The 18,115-nt window shown below is 34.0% G+C and overlaps 1 protein-coding gene and 1 pseudogene across 3 annotated transcripts in view; one reads left to right on the top strand and one right to left on the bottom strand.

The window, feature by feature from the left end:
* LOC145260527 (uncharacterized) overlaps positions 1–18,115 on the top strand; it is a 502,535-nt gene that overhangs the window by 394,813 nt on the left and 89,607 nt on the right. For all 3 annotated transcript variants that reach the window (XM_080118723.1, XM_080118721.1, XM_080118722.1), the window contains one exon: positions 13,435–13,529. In XM_080118723.1, coding sequence (XP_079974849.1) covers positions 13,435–13,529 — 95 coding nt within the window. The remainder of the gene's footprint in view (positions 1–13,434; positions 13,530–18,115) is intronic.
* LOC145260712 (5S ribosomal RNA) lies at positions 1,758–1,875 on the bottom strand (annotated as a pseudogene).

The raw sequence follows: 18,115 nt of genomic DNA, 5'->3' as shown, positions 1-18,115 counted from the left end.
TTTCTAATATATAAAAAGCAAAATGTGTGTTTGTGTGCTTGCCAAGAACTTTTGACCAGCTCGGGATCGTTTTCAAGCTCGATCCTTCAGACGACAAATATCGAAAAATTTGCCAAAAACATTAATCAATTCACTCTCAACTGGCCAAGTTTTACAAGGAGGAGTCGGTTTTTACCTCGCAATTTTTGCAAGTCATCGTTCCCTTTTCGATTTACTACCCTTAATTTATACGCTTATGACTTCCGGTCGCGCCATGGAGATATCGGTTAAGACGTCACGTTTTGCTTTAACCTTTTCTCTCCTTTGCGTTACGGGTTCGAGCCTGCCTATATATATATATATATATATATATATATATATATATATATATATATATATATATTCATTTAATAACTGCCTATATATATATATATATATATATATATATTCATTTAATAACTGCCTATATATATATATATATATATATATATATATATATATATATATATAGGCAGGCTTGAACCCGTAACGCATTTATTTAATAACTGCCTATATATATATATATATATATATATATATATATATATATATATATATATATATATATATATATAAGAAGCATAAAAGAAAACCGCAAATTAAAATTTACATGGAAAATTTATTTTCCGACAAAATACCACAAATAAACATAATTAATCCTTATTACCCAGAGTGTCAAAGAATGAAAAATTCTTCTCTTCAGAAGAAAGAAATATGTTAGCAAATTTATAGCAAAACTAAAAATTTGTTGGTTTTAGTATTATATCAAATTGCATTATATGATGGCAGTCATAAAATGCAAAAAAAAATATTGTAAAATGTTTATAAAAACGAATACAAAATTAAAAACAAACCGAAATTGGTAAAGAAATCAAGAAACAAAGAATATTTTTCTCTGTTTCTTGATTTTACCAAAAGACTTCATTTCACTCTGTAATTATCAATTACCAGAGAAATCAATGGAAAATGACTGTTGCGATAACGCAAATTAATTTGCAAAAGTTATCAAAAAAGGTGGAGAGTACTGGAAATCTGGGGAGACTTGTTGTCACTCAGGCTCCAGGGAACACCACGGGTTGTTCTTAAGGAGAAATCTTTGATGATGGCCTGTATGAAAGCCTATAGTGAGCAAATAATAATAATAATAATAATAATAATAATAATAATAATAATAATAATAATAATAATAATGATTAGAAGAAGAAGAAGAAGAAGACGACGACGACGATAATAATGACATTGATTGCTTGCGTCCCTAATTAATAACTACTTAATGAAAGATGCAAATTAGCCTCGAGGCATGTGTTCCTTCCTAACAATAGATTATCCTTCAAAATAGATGGATTTGGGGAATTATAGTCGTTTTCTTTAATTTAAATTTAGTTTTGCTTGTTGTATAACAAGAAAAAATAAATTGAAGAATAAAAAAGAAAAGAAAAAATAACAATTTAATTTCGCACAAATGTATCATAAAACATTCATGATACATTTCTTGAATAAAGCATTGGAGATATAATTCTTTCTTAGAACGTCTTTGTTGTTCTCTTGCTGGCTGTAATGTACGCCTCCATTCAGTCTCGAAAAACAATGGATACCTTCTGTAAGGGGAGCTGCGCGTGTTATTGTTAAGCAAAAGTTGCACGATCTCCAACCACACCTCTCCTGAATATGCACTGCTTGAGCCTAGTGGCAAGGAGACGTCCAGGACGACTGGAAACAATGCCGAGATAAGCAGAGAGTACATACAGCACGTGGAATTCCCAAATGGTTACCCATTTTATTACTGACCATGCTCAACGTTGCTTAACTTCGGTGATTTAATGGAAACCAGTGTGTCAACGTGATTATGCTGTTTACTGTATTGCTGTAATATATTTCCACCATAAAATATCTGTTTATTCTGTTTTATGACAGACTTTGCGGATTATTTAATGCCGAATCCAATAATTTTGATACAAGCTCTTATGTTGCAAGTTTATTATATCTTCAAATAACCACTTATAGTTTTAAGAGTAGACCTGGGAGTTGTAGATTAAAAAATAATGTGCGAGACGAATGGACGTGGAAAGTTACCGAGCTGATATAAACTAAACCTGTTTCTTTCTTTGTTCTTCGACTTACTCTTTTGTCTTTTCTTTTTATTTCTTTCATGTCAGTATGAAACCGGATTTTTACGTGGAAATGCAATGTGGACGAACGCTAAAAGCAAACCAGCTTGTATACCCCCTTCAACCTAATGTGAAAAACAAAACTTGGAAACAAACTTCTACATCTTATGAATTAAAACATCCCACCAGACAGTATATGACATAAATTCTTTAACAAAAACATGTTAAAACTAAGCTACAGTTGTACTGAAAACCTAGAAAGAATAATTAAACACACAATAATAAAATATTGAGGAGAAATAATCTAATACTTTTAATAATAGTAACAACAATAACTTTAATTGCCAAAGAACGACTGAATGCCCGTTAAATAATAATTGCCTCACATCTTCGGTGGTACATCAAGCTAAAATATACACCAAGGAAAATCCGGAAATAGAACATTTCTATATAGGTAGCACCTTAATGACTTTTAAAAGCAGATTCTATGGACATACACTGTCAAAAAATAATATAGCATACATTACTGGCGTCTCACTCTTGGTGCATTACTGTGATTTAATGGAAACGAACCAACACCTATAGTCGAATAGAAGATACTTAGAGAGGTGAAAGCTTGTAGACAATTAAATTCACCCTGTTATTTATGCTTAACAGAGAAATTTGAAATTATTAGATTTAAGGATCGCAAAAAAATTATTAAATATTAAAGTAGAATACGCTAATAGCTGCAAACATTTTATAATATATGCATTAAATAAGCTATAAAAAACAAACAACTATTCCTTTCATTTTAATGATATTACAATCCCTAACCCTTCCTTCCCCATACCCCATAAGGATATCTTAATTAACAAATTTATTGATAAATCAAGTAGAAAGTTGAAAGGATACGAAGTGGTCCCAGTGCATCTCTAATTAATATCTATACTAACCTAGAAATGTTGAAAAATAGACTAACTTAATCAATTTAGTGGACGTGAATGAAGCTGTTCTATAATACCATGTTTAAAATAGAATGTTGATATATCCTGCGAGAATTATTATCATGAAACAGCATTATATGATAGTCAAGCACATAATTGATTTCGAGGGATATTTTTAAATAACAGTAACTAAGTACTTTAATTCGATATTTTATATTAAGTGAGTGGCCGATCGATATATACGCATATATACTATTATGTATTTGGTTGCATGTATACAATCAGAGAAATTTATTTTATAAGGGAATATAGAAATTTATAAAATATATGCCCTACTATTGAGGAATGAATAAAACAGAAGAAAATTTCATAAAAACGATTGGTTCACAAATCTATAGATCCCTAAAATAAATTTAAACCCAAAATCGGCTCCAAGAAATGATTAACAACCATTGAAATAAAGCCTATATAGATATAAACATCTATCCGTAAATGTTTTTATCTGTGTTTTAAATTTTAACTGGCCTGGGTGCCCGGTGTTTCCCGGGTGTTCGGAGGTGTGTGTTGAGCAACAAAAAAGTTGTAATATGTAGGCAGGCTCGAACCCGTGATGCGAAGGTGGAAAAGAAAGTAAAAGAAAACCTGACGTTTTACCCCTAAAATTGGGCAAGGTCAATTTAACCGATACGATGACTTGCAAAAATGGCTCGCAAAAAATCGACCCCTCTTTGTAGAAAACTGCCCAGTGAAAGAATTAATGTTTTGGGCCAATTTTTCGATATTTGTCGTCCGAGATTGGAGCTTCCAAATGATACCGATCTCGTCAAAATCCATCGCCTCTGTCAAAATTTTTAGGCATACATGATGATGATGATGATTGCAACGTCTTGTCAGACGAGTGCCACACCCTCAGAAATTTAAAATCCATGAGCCCAAATGCCTGAGGGAGTATCTATACAAAGATGATGTTACAGAGTCTTAGCTTTGTACGACAGCTAAGTCTCTCTCTCGGTTCAAAATGTTGAGATCCAGCAACAAGCAAGAGCAAGATAGCCAGCAACAAATTAAACTGCAGACCAACTTAATGTGGGTACTGGTCTCCCGCTTTATGGTTTTTTAAACCAGAGATTTGCTTCTCCTAGAAAGGTTGCCTTCACCGCGGCTTACGGGAGCCCTCTCCACACCAGGCATACATACATACATACATACATTTAAACAGACAGGTGAAATTTATATTATAGATTACTATGTGCACGTTAATATAAAGAATGCAACTTCTATGACACAAACTATATTTAAATCATGTAAAATAATTGTATGCATGTTAAATGTTGCTGATTTGATGATATGAACGCATGTTATAAAAGAATAATTCAAGTTTATCTGTAAAATAAAAAAAGAAATAATGCGTCAGATTAGATGTATTAACACATGCAATATAGAGACAGCCATGATGATAATAAATAGATGACCCTGGGACAACTTTAGATCAAAGTAAAAAATACTTACGCCCTAAAACTGAAGACTAGCTATGACACTCCGCCCCCTTCCGCTGAGATACTCTGACCGGCCTGGAATGTATTTCCCTTTATCCCCTCTCTTCACTCTTTATTCTTCTCTTCCCCACATCCCCACCTACGAGGCCTCACGAGCTACGCCTTCATTTTAAAGGGTTTAAGTCACACTCACGGTATCTTTTTATATACAAAATGAATTAATCTTGATTTCGGCCTTAGTGTTTCTTCTTTTTTTTTGGTCTGATGAGGTGGATCTTTCTGATTGTTGGTTGGTTGTTTTTTTGTTTTACGGCATATCAACCCTTTTCAGGTTATTTAATGTCGAATCCAGTTATTTTGAAGAAAATTTTTTTAATAGAATGTTTCTTTGTTTTGCTTTTTTTTTTCAAGTCGGTTTCTATTTAACCCATAGTTGGGACCCTAACATGTACTACCACTCCGGGTCAGAGTGAACCTGGGAGCAATGGCAATTAAGAGGTGGCTCCACACTCCCTAAAGCCCGCAAGCTGGGGACTCACCATCGGACATAGTTTAAGGTCATACCCAAGCCCCGGATCTTTCTGAATTGAGATTCTACTAAGACATGTATGCACGTATGTAACTAATAATGTTTGTATAATAAACATACTATATATATATATATATATATATATACAGAGAAAATGAGGGTATAAAAATATATAGTTAATATATTTAGATTTATTCATTTATTTAATAAGGGTATATACATCAATTAGAGGTGTTGGGTAGGTAGGAACTCTTTATACCATGGTATTTCGAAGCCTAATTTATATATATATATATATATATATATATATATATATATATATATATATATATATATATATATATATATATATATATATATATATATGCGTATGAGTGTGGTTCAGAGGTTAAGGAATGAGGGTAATAGGTTGTATGTTTTAGTTTCGATTCTAACTGATGTCACCTAAATCATTTTTTTTTTTCACTACTATATGTTAGGTTCAATATAATAATCGACTGGGAATTATCTCTATAAGACTAAATACGTAATCTGCATGAATTAAAATACCATATTTAAGGGTATCTTACGACTGGGCAACGCCGAGCGGCCTTCTAGTCTTTTATAAAGCTACGTTAAATGTCTTCTTGCTTGCCAACATGCGGAATATATACCATAGGTTGAAAGAGACGATCCCTTAGTATGAACTATATAGCAGAGTTGGTATGGGCATTGATTGTGTCTCTCTTTCCTTCACGAAAAATCGGGAGAGTTATATTGTCTGAAATCAGAGGAAAAGCCATATCCTGCTCCGCTCATTCTCTAAGATTTACAACTGTGGCCAATCTAATAATTCATTTTGAAAGTCGGACTTTGTCAGGTATCAGTTTTCTTGATGGACGATGTCTTGTTCTTTACTGTCTCAGCTTGCAACAAATGTGTTTCTTGTCCGTACATTGCCTCTCCAACGCATATGAGATTAAAAATACAACAAACGCAACAACAAAACGAAGAACAAATTAAACATAATTATTTTAACAAAAAATAAATTAAACTGATTTTTTTAAGAAAGGAAACTGTTTGTCTGAAATAAATTTAACCTGTCACTTTATCTTCCCACAGTTTCACTCATGGATGGAGATGAAGAAGAAAGCTCAGTTTTATGTTTCATATGGTTGTGTGAAAGTTATCTCCCTTGACAATATATATTTGTTTTTAACATGAAGGGTTTTTTAAGAGTTTTTTTTTTAATTTCATTCTAATGATATGGTAGGATATTCAAAATGAGTCTCTTCCCCTTTTTGGTTCGACTTCCAAAGCTGGCAGATGTCTTCGCCTTGCTGTCAGTCTGTCAGTCCGTCTGTCAGTCAGTCTGAGAATGGATGTTTAAGACCGTAACAACTTTGTTTGTTAAGTTATTTTTTATGGCGTCAATCCATCCTCAGACTATGGTCAAACCTATATGGTTGCACGTTAAGGATTTTACAAAAAAAAAAAAAAGTGGCATGGCCAATTCAAATGTTATATCCTTATATCTTTATCTGAATTCAGATGCAATCCTCTATATATATAAAAGTCAGATATGTCCAAAGATGGAATGCTATGGCCACATCTGGGAGGTGCCGCAATGAGATTGAATCTTCTTTCCTGCCTTAATAGAGTGCAAGATCAACTTCAAAATTAAATCGGGGTGATCTCTTCTCTTGCCTACAACCCCTTGGTCTCACAGAAGAACCGTTGCTAGTCTTTTTCTACTCTACCGTTATTTCCATAAAGAAGGCTCGACTGAGCTTCGATCTTTGGTTCCTCCTTGTAAGGCATTCACAAAAAGACCTCGTCTAGCTACCATAACGAAACATGTCTTTTTTTTCTCTATTCATAGAAGTTACTTGCAAGTGTTTCTCGTCGGTGAAAGATATTACTGTGAGACTGCTTCCCTGCCGATTACAACTTAGTCATCTTCAAATCTAATATCAACAAATTTTTGTCATAAATCGTCCCCAAAACAATCCGACACAGTTCACATCATTGATCAACGTTAGTACTCCCATAATGTTCCTCATCTTTCAACTGCCAACCATTCTCCTTGCATTAATATTTATCCTTGAGGAGCTGTTGGTCTTGATAAGTGGTGAATAGCAAGAGAAAAAATGTACTTTTGTTTTAATAAACCTGGTTGATCTTTGCCAGTGTTTAAACGCATCTTTTTTTTTACATCTTTTTTTTTATATTATTTATCCTGCACCCGCCCTGAACCCCAAAGTTGCCCCATTCCAAAATCTTTCATAATTGTTCAGTCAATCTATTAAATTGCTCCTTCCATCTTCAGCAATCCGTAATATCCCACGCAAAAATGTCGATTGCAAATCTTTCTCGCTCACTCAAAATCTGTTCGTTTCGAAGCCTTTTCTTCTCGGTTGGATCGCCATATAAACATAATTGATTAATGAAGAATTGATTTTTTCCTCCTCTTCCTCCTCCGTTCCAGCATTGCCGTTCAATAAGCTGCTATGATAGGTACGCATGTTCGATTCAACCTTGGAGGATGCAGATAAATCGTATTAAAACGTTCCATGTCATAACATCATTTTAATTTGAAGTTTAAACATCTTAATTTTTTTCTTTACTTTTTTATTTTTTTATTTCTGACCATGTTTGGTAATGATCTTCACTGATCTGGCATCTAAAGTTGAATTCTAGAGGTCAAACGTTAAATACGGTGTGACCTGTGTCGTTCTAGATGCTACATCTTTTTTTTCTTTTAAATAATTTCTTTTAAATTTCTTTTAACAGAAAATATAAAAAGTAGATTCACCTGAAAGTATCCTATATCCCTACAAGGCCACCATTCGCCCATGCATGGAATATTACTCTCACATCTGGACTGGTGCATCTGCCACTAAGCTCTCATAAGAGTAAAAAAAAAAAAGAGTCTTAAGCCTAATAGGTCCCGCGCTATCAACCAAACTCCAGCTTCTGTCTCAAAGCCGAATTGTTGCATATCTGTGCCTGAAAAAATAGTTAGGAAGACGGGAATATTACCATTAAAAAATGTAACCTTTTGTGCTCCAGAATAAATTTTTCTACATAGTCACCACCATTCTCAATGCAGTGATGGGTGGTGGCTGTGCATGGAAGCCCGAAATGTGCTTTGTCACTCACATCTCTGTCGCCACTCTGAAATCGATGAACCCATCTCCTAACTGTGCTGCCAACTGCATCGGCTTTGTAAATGTTCAGTAGGCGCCAGTGAATGTTGATTGGTTCAATTTTTTCTGTGTGGATGAATTCACTGACGCATCTCAGCTTCTGACGCACGCCTATGACAGGGGTTGCTGTCTCACATTGTCAACATCTGCAACAGAGAGACGAAACTTTCAAGTCATGAATGCATGAATTCAGTCAGCATAACAATACAATTTGCAATCCCCTCTAATCTATTTGGGGAGAATAAAAAATAGGAGGCATTACTTTTTGGACACTCCTCGTCTGATCAAAAAAACAACTGTTGATTTTATGAAATTATTTTTACATAACCACTCGAATTCAAGTTAAACGTACAAAAGTCAAGTATCATGGTTCAATTGTGCTCTAAAAAGAAACATTCATTTCGAACGCGCCTATGTCTTATAAAAGAATCTACTGTTGATTTTATAGGTTGTGTCTTTCCACTTGCGGGATGATAAAACATCTCAAATGCACTTGTGATGTTAGGTTGTGCAAAAGTGTTAATTTGGTCAAAATCAGACTACCTTCTTTAATCGGAATTTTTCGATTATCGATTTTCGATACCTATTAGATGGATTCCTGTAAAAACCTACATAAGAACATTCAAGTATCCTACTGAGAATTTTTTTAATCGGTCCAGCCGTTTTGGAATCCAAAGGGAACGAACTCTCACTCACACACACACACACACACACACACACACACACACACACACACACAAAAAAAAAATTCCTTTTATATAATAGTCAAGCTGGAGATATGGAAAATATTTTGACCTTGAGAACCTATACAACCTTTGAGCAAGACATCATTGTGTCGTGTCAAAAGTTCACGTCTTCAATAAGGAGCAAATATTTCAATAGTGTGGAGTTTAAGGACCCTCAACTCTTCCATAAATGCCAAGAAATTTGATATATCTATATGGGGTGGGCATAGATGTATGTAAGAAACGTCTGGACACCTTATTGTCAAGATCCCAAATGATTTCACGACAGGGTATGAAAGAAACTTAAGGGAAGCAGTAAGGAACCCCTTCATACGCCAGCCACTAGCCAGCGACAGGTTGAAGATAGTGTATATAGAAATAATGGTGGTGCCCAAACATGTCCTTAACCGGATGGCTGAAGTAGGAAATAAATAAATAAAATAAAATGTAATATTTTCATAATTAATTTTTTTAAAAAATGATAAAAGGTTTATCTATAATATAAATCTCACTTGTCTGTATGAATGTCTGTTTAAATGTATGTATGTATGTATGTATGTATGTATGTATGTATGTATGTATGTATGTATGCCTAAAAATTTCGACCGAGGCGACGGATTTTCACAAGATCAGTATCATATTGAAGCTCGACCCTTCGAACGGCAAATATCGAAAAATTGGCCCAAAACATTAATTCTTTCACACTCAACTGGGCTCTTTTACAGGGAGGAGTCGCTTTTTATCGCCGATATTTTTTAAAGTCATCCCCTCTTTTCAATTGTCTAGCCTTTATTTAAACCTACGTCACTTGCGGTTTGGCGATGGGCACAACAGCTAACGCGTCACGTGCTTTGTTTTTTTTGGGGGGGTTCACTTTCTGTTCTTCTTTTGCGGTACAGGTTCGAACCTGCCTCTCTACTACCACTTTTTTTTGCGCTCGCAATTTTCCTTTTTTTTTTTTTTTTTTTTTTTTTTTGCTCAACCAACACCCTTACACACACTTCCACTTTCTTTTCCGCCTTCGCCTCACGGGTTCGAGCCTGCCCGCTACAACATTTTTTTTTTTTTTTTTTTGCTCAACACACACCTACAAACACCCGGACAACGCTAGGCACCCAGACTAGTTTATTAAGAAAGTAAACTTAGTTAAATTCAATAAATTGCGGGAGAAGAAACTACTCACACGAGCAGCAGCGCATTCGTTTGACCTGTTAGGTGCTAGAATTGGGGAAAGGAAAAGGAGAAAAAAATGTGTGTTTGTACTTTGATTCTTATATATATATATATATATATATATATATATATATATATATATATATATATATATATATATATATATATATATATATATATATATATGAGGAAAATAGCTGCTTTAAGAAGGATGAATTGGAGATAACAGAGAGTCGAATGTTTGGGAGCTGAAAGACAACATCGAAGTTAAGATTTGTTGTTGTGAATTACGGCGTTAGTGAAGAAGAGTTCTGTCCGTTTTCTTTTCGAGATTACATAAATTTGATTTGATATTTTCAGATATCTGAAATTCAGACATTTTGAAACATTGTCTATAGTTTTCCTCCGGGCATTAATCCCTATTTTAATCACGTAAATCCGTTCGTGTTGAGAAAGGACGAGTCGAAATTGTGATCATATTTCTTTCAAACGTTGGCTTATTCGCAAAGCAGTGAAAACAGAAGAAAAAAAGGGTCGGATTCGGAATTCTTCTTAACAATCAGTGTTCTATTTCTTCTCCCTCGCCGTCGCCGTCGTAATTCTCTTTTCGTCTTCTTCCTACTTACAGTAATCTCACGATTAAAAAAAATGTCATTACCCTCGAACAAAAAAAAAACATCTTTTTATATTGCCGCCTCGAACTATGATAGCGCTTAAATTTGCATTTGTCTTATTTTTCGTATGGGGCGGGTTTTAGATTCGAATTCCAGCATTTCTCTACAGAGGGCACACGCCAACCGTTGGCACTTATTGTTGTGGTTCTCCACATCTTACACATTCTGAAATAGGTCTCCAATTTCCTTTCTTAGTCGTAATTCATAGAATAAATACAAACGTATTATTATGCTACATTTAATGAATGTCTACTATAGTTTGTCAAATAACTTACTTTCTGTTGGATGTTTGGACGTAAAATGAAATACAAAACTCTATCAAATGATAGAAGATATCGAGGCACGTGTGAAATGATCAAATTTTATTTGGGAATTGAAGACAAAACATTTGTTTCACAATTACAAAAAATAATGCTGAAAAGAAAAATATTAGCAGTAGTCATGTATATATGCTGTGAGAAATAATTTTAATCGTCTGCCTCTCTGGGCGTCTGGGGGCCATCTTTTAATTCTTTGGCACGCGTGATTCACGTGCGAACATGATTTCACGTTATGCCCCCCCTCGCTTCCTATTTAAAACGGCTGAATACCGCATAGGGACGGATTTTGACGTTGGCATTCCGGCATTGGAAGAGGTTGGACGCACATTAGTGTTTCCATACCTTAGAGGCAACAACAGGGCAACCTGTTGCAACTTTCTCCGGTTTCGAGCCACAGCATAAGGAAATTTGCCATAACGCACGCACTCACAGCACGATTATAGACAACAGAAAATCCCGACTTACACACGCACACTAAGAAATATTAAAAGTTCATTTCCCTAAGGCTTCTTTCCTGTATGGGATATCACAAAAAAATGCATTCTAAAATATTTCTCAGTTTTTAGATTCAGTTGTAATTCTTCTAATCATCAGTAATTCGCAAAAAAAAAAAAAAAAAAAAAATTATCAAGTGCCTCATTTCTTACTGAAATGAGAAAGTAACTCATGCGTAAAATTTGCCGCTATTTCCAACGACAGTTATCCCGCGGGTCAGAGTTACCAAGGTACTTTTTAAAAAATGCAACAAAAAAAAAGCCAGAAACGACCGTCTAGAAGATAAAATAATTTATTGAGAAAAAAGAGATAGAAAAAAAATGATTAAAAAAAATAAGAAAATGTAAAATGTTCACTTGCGTCTGCAACTGCTAAATTTGTCCTTTTAGCAAGGTTCAACAGACCTTAAGTGATAAAAAAAAAAATACAAGAGAGAGCGAGGAATAGGAGAAGGAAAGAGAGATAGAAAGAAGTCACTTACTAAAGCGCTGTTTACAATGGACGACCATATCTTATTTTTACGTGTGGACGAAAATAAGTCAACATGTGTTACTTCCCCTTAATCATCGCAATATCTCTTTTCGACTTTAAGTAAATAAATCCAAGTTTGCTCTTTGCAGATGACGAAAATAAAACCACGAATGCTTAATCAAAGTCCATTTGGAAATTTTCGTAATTTCATCTATTTGGTAACTGAGTTTCCACCACCACGATCGGCAGAATTTCCTTTCTTATCGTGCACATCGAAATCGACTTTCCATTTGTAACCCGGCTAAACTTAGCCTTGCAGTATTTTGACCTCATGTGTGTCATTAAACTTCTTCTTCTTTCCTAAAAGAAATAAAATGTTTTATACCCTATAATGCACGAAGGTTACTGATTTTTATGTCTTTACTGACATGTCTTCTTCTTCGACTTTTTATAGTCTAGTCACGACATCTGGATAAACAAGATCTTCACTTGGTTAACTTATTTCCAAACTTTCGTAATTTCCTACTGTTTTAAATTCCAGTTAAGACTATTTCTAATTTTTACGTTTTTTTTGGGGGGGGGGGGACACAAAATTCACACGTCCTGCACCAGTGGACGAAACCTCAACCGGCAAAATAACGCAAATCTTAAAAAAAAAAACAAGCGGAACTTCCCAAACCAATCAGCGAGTCCAATTAAGTCACGTGAAACAACAATGATCATCATCATCACATCAGAAATAGATAAAAGAGTAAGAAAGAAGAAGAAGAAGAAGAAGAAGAAGAAGAAGAAGAAGAGGAAAAAGAGAGGAAGAAAGATTAAACAGGAATAAAATTCCAACAAACTAGGATAAATAATAATGGTTATTATCTATCCTAGTTACTTTCTCTCTCACTTTGAGTTGTTTGAATCCTTTATTTCATATATGACCTATCTATCTATCTATCTATCTATCTATCTATGATTATTAGGAGTCTAGGGTAATAAAGAATGGAAAGAATACGAAGATTGGAATACTCAATTATAAACAAAAGGGAATATCGACGCAGGCAAGAATAGTAGTTAATCCCTAGCTGGAGGGTGAAAAAGAGAAAGATATATAGCGGACAAAAAACTGGTAATTTTTAATTTTTATACTTAACTGGCTTTACAAACTCGCTTTTGTCGGTATTACAAACAATATAACCCGAGCTCAATGGTTAACTGAAGGGAACACATTTCTTTCTACTATTTTTTTTATATATAAAAGTGCATTGTATTCAGTAGCTTGTTACAAACGTTTTAAATTAATTTCTATTTCTTTTTTAACAGGCAGTGCAGGATCCGGAACTCTTTTTACGATTTTGCGAAACGAATCGATCCAAAAACTGTTCAAGCAAGATAAAAAACTTCCTGATGACCTTAAAGTAAGAATGAAAAGCAAACTTATTTTATCATCTTAAAACTTGCATTTCTGTCTACATCTTTGTCGTGACTTTGACAGGTTAGTGATAAGACAACATGGTGATATATTTAAAAGTGAGAGTGTTCATACAAAGACCAAAAGACTCCTCGTTCTTCGTTGTAAGCTGCTCTATACATAATGTTCAGAAGATTCCATAGTCGCGAAATAAGGCCAGATCGCCATCACACCATAACACCCTCTTTTAGCCTTGCTTTATATGGAGTCTGAATACTTTTTCCCCCGTTTAGGGCTTATTAGTATCAAATCTCTGAGAACTTGGAATTGTCAAACTTGTCGAAGGTGGGTAGGACGGAAGTAAGATTCTCTCATGTGTGAACGACATTTCCGAGTGGCCAGATTTGATGCGTTACAGAGACACGCTAGTCCCGTCAAATCTCGCAGAACAAGGGGTTGGCTGTATAAAATATGGTACACGCGGTTTCTCTTTAATAGATAATTTTTGGCTTTCAGACAAAAGACGTGCATCTACTAGGTGTGAGCAATACTGGCGGATGAAAGGATAGGGCGACCTAGTTTTGAAAGTCGGTTTATCATAATTTTTTGTAGGTTTCCGACTACTTTTTGATTGTATTTGAAAGATTAAAGACTAAAGTTAATTTCTAAAAGGAAAAAATATCTGTACATGTAAAAAGAAAAAAAAAGTTATAATGAAAAATGTTTTCACGGCGACATTCGGAAGCTGACAAATTCAGTTAAATTTTGAAGTTAAATACATTCATTGTAAAAATCCTTTGAAAAATAAATATTAGTTTTCTGGGTCTATTTCAAAGATAAATAGTAAAGTCCTAAGATATTGAATTAAATAAAAAAAAAACACCTCGTTTGTACAAAAATAGCTTAATTAGCCCCCAAAAGCGAGAGATTCTACCTTCGCTTAAGCAACCGCAAACGAAGTCGTCTACTTGGTGATTCTACCAAGCCTAAAATGTATGAAAGCCGAAATGTTGTCTGAAAATGACGTCAGTTAGTTATAGGGGGTTTCTTTTTTTTTCTCAGTCGTGCATCCGTACATTCACATCCTGAACGTTTGTCTAATTTTTACCATTTTAATTTAATTATTTTTCCGTGCCTCTGCTTTTAAATTTAAATTTTTTTTTTCAGGGTTATATAAAAAGTATGTTACGCCAAAGTTTGATGTTCATTCAAACAAGGAAAATATTAGAATCTTACATATGAATTTTAATGAAACATGTAATCTAAAAAAATAGAAATATCTTTTCAATTATTTTTTCGTGTGAAAATATTGAATAGACAATGCTTAATTCAATGATAATATTGGTAGTTCGAGAGATTAATTTTTCTTCGGGTTATATCGAATTCATTAATACAGATTTTAGAGGCTTTTTCGTAATGTTTCTGAAAAAAAATTTTTTTAATAAATATTTTTATTTTTACAATTTACGATGCTTTATTTTCATAAAAAAGCAAAAATAAATTCATTCATTTTTTTTTACTACTGAAAACCATAATTTTAGCAAAGGCGTTATTGTTTAAACAAAATAATACATTTCTACTAAGATTCAAATCAAAATAATGGATTTATTATATTTTATGGTCATTATTTGATAAATACTGAAAATTCCATTAAAATTTGTTAATTTCCTGATTTTTGGTGAAATTTTAAGTAAAAAGAGGGATCAATATGTTTATACATTTTGAGCGTCGTCTATTCATTTTGCACGTGACCAGTTTGTTACAAGAAAAGATTGTTTGTAAGCAACGATGCCATTTCGTTGCAAGCCTTAACGTCTTTTCTCCCGCCACCTTATTCGTTGGTAGATAATTTCGATAAATCCGTAATCCTATGTTTTTTTTTCTTTTTCTTTTTGGTTATTTGGTTGTTTGTTTTTGTTTTTGTTTTTTTTTTTGTTTTTTGTTTTTTTTTGTTTTTTTGCTTTTTTTTTTGTATCTTCGTTGTTTACGGCCTATTTGCGATATTGATATCTCAAATTTATCGAATACAACAGCCATTCGTTCGTCCTCTGGAGTATTATTCTTGTATTATATTATATATGTATATATTATATTTAAATATTGTTTTCTCACCTGGTTCATGTGCGTTTTTATGGGTAAACAGGTTTTTTACCATATAAAGCGTGTTCTCAATTCGTTTATCCGCTATCTCTGTTTCTCGGTAGAATGTATTGTTTTTGAGCATTCGAAATAAGTTTTCTCCAAATTTGAATTATCCCTTGGTTACATTTTCTCACGTCCTGGTTTCGTGTGGATTGGCAAATGTTTAATAAAACACTTTTTATCTTAATTGCAAACATTTCTTCTCATAGCGCCATGAAACATTGTTATTTGGGATCATGTTATATATTCCCAAAAATTCTTGCATAGGTTTTTTCGGCGGGGTACGTTTTGCTTTCTTAAGCACTGTTTTAATAAATTCACGAACCATTCTAACTCGCATAGTATGGTGTCATCGTGATACCTTTCACTACAAACTTTGACAGAATAGTTTAAATTCATTAGACGTTGTCTAATATAATACAGTTAACAATCCTCAATCGAACGAACAATTCATGTGAAATATACTGGCATCTCCCGCACACGCGCGTGTGTGTGTGTGTGTGTGCGTGCGTGCGTGTGTGCGTGTGTGTGTGTGTGTGTGTGTGTGTGCGTGCGCGCACGCGCATGTGTGTGTGTGTGTGTGCGCGCGTGCGTGTGTGTGTGTGCGCGCGCGTGCGTGCGTGTGTGTGTGTGTGTGTGTGTGTGTGTGTGTGTGTGTGTGTGTGTGTGCGTGTGCTTTACATTTTGTTATTTCTGGTCATTTCGAGAAACTGTCCATCACTATATAAACTATCCACTGGCCAGCAACATCTATGTAGTTCCTAGGTCACAGTCGGTCAGTTTAGGACCAGAGTCTGAACTTCATAGCAGTTATCTTCGCTGCCAAGCAACCTTTTCATCGCCTTTCCAATACTTTGTCCATACTTGTCCACTGCACATAACATTTTTCAATCTCGTGAAACTTTTCATTCTCGAAATGTCTGGATGATCGACATGAAATTCTTTCATTGTTCTTTTCTGTAATGCTGCAGGAATAACCACTACTTCATCACTGATGCAGTGATGCACTTCCGAGATTTGTGAATCTTTTTCTTTTATTTTTCAGGTTTTTTATCGTCGTCTAACACTTTTCTTTTAATTCTTCGAGTGTTACTGAAAGCTCCCTAATAGCGTTACACAATGTGTTTTTTCCTTCTACCCCAGTTTGTAGTGAAATAATCACTGTGTTTCCAAGGGGTCCAGTATATTATTAGATGTCTAGATAATCCTTCATTATGACTAATTTTTAACGATGGAAGAAACTCTATTTTATAATTGCAATTGAGGAGAATGACCTCTGCAGTCTGTTTGCAGTTTGCGTTTGTAATCCTTTTTTTACCCATAAATCGTTAGCAGTTGTCGGTTTATAACACAAAATGTATTCCACGAACAAATCGATGAAATTTAGTGACTATAAAAATAATACTCAATGCTTCCTTCTCGAAATGTAACCTTTTTTTACAGATAGTAACGCACGAAAGGCCTTGACGATATGTTTTAGCAATCTGTCATTTTATGTAACAGGCAAGCTCCAATGCTGTATGATATGGAGTCAGTAGTCACAATGATTTCAAGATCAAAATTATAGTGCGTCAAAAATAATTCTGATGTGAGGATATTTTTATTAAATACCTCCTAGCATTCGATCATCCATACCAATCATTATCTTTTGTCGATATGCCATGTAGAGGAGCACACAACTTATGAAAGTTTGGAATAAACACGTCACAATAATTTACTAAAACAAGAAAACCTGTATTGACGATATATTTTTCGGGGCTAGCATGATTTTTAGCACGCTGTTGATCTGGTGTTCTTTTTCTATAATTTGATCAAGATATTTTATTATTCTATAACAAACAAAAAAAACGTGTGATTACACGTTCACTCTTTCAAATTAAATTGATGGTCTAGGAATATCTTAAATACTTCGTATACACAAACACACACACACACACACACACATATATATATATATAGTAAGTTATAAAATATATGTGGCGATTAAGCTACACTGAATATTCTGTGTTTCATCCATTCTATGACTCTTCAGGCTTATGCGCGAATTTTGTGGTTGTTTGTCGTTTTTATATACGCATCTTCTATTGAGATTTTAGTTAGCCAATCAATTTTCTAGTATCTACCGCGCCCTTCCTATCAGCCAATGATCATGCACTTATCGGACAAAGGCCTATTTGACCTCTGGTTGACCTGTTTCTTTGTGTGTGCTCTATTTAGCCTGGATATTTAGTTTCTTGATCTGTTTTAAATCTAGGTTAGTGTTTTTTATTTTAGTTTATATATAAATATATATATGTGTACACACATATATGCACATATATATACATATATATGTATACATACATATATGTGTGATCGTTTATGTATATTCATGTTTATTTAATTTATTTATTTGTTTATTTTCTATTGTTTTTGTTAGTTTTAAAACTATTTTATATCGCTATCCTAGAG

Source organism: Euprymna scolopes, chromosome 36 (genome assembly GCF_053919585.1).
Source record: "Euprymna scolopes isolate OS-2025 chromosome 36, ASM5391958v1, whole genome shotgun sequence".
Classification (NCBI taxonomy): domain Eukaryota; kingdom Metazoa; phylum Mollusca; class Cephalopoda; order Sepiida; family Sepiolidae; genus Euprymna; species Euprymna scolopes.
Note: the sequence above shows the minus strand (reverse complement) of the source record. Positions and strands in the feature narration are given on the sequence as shown.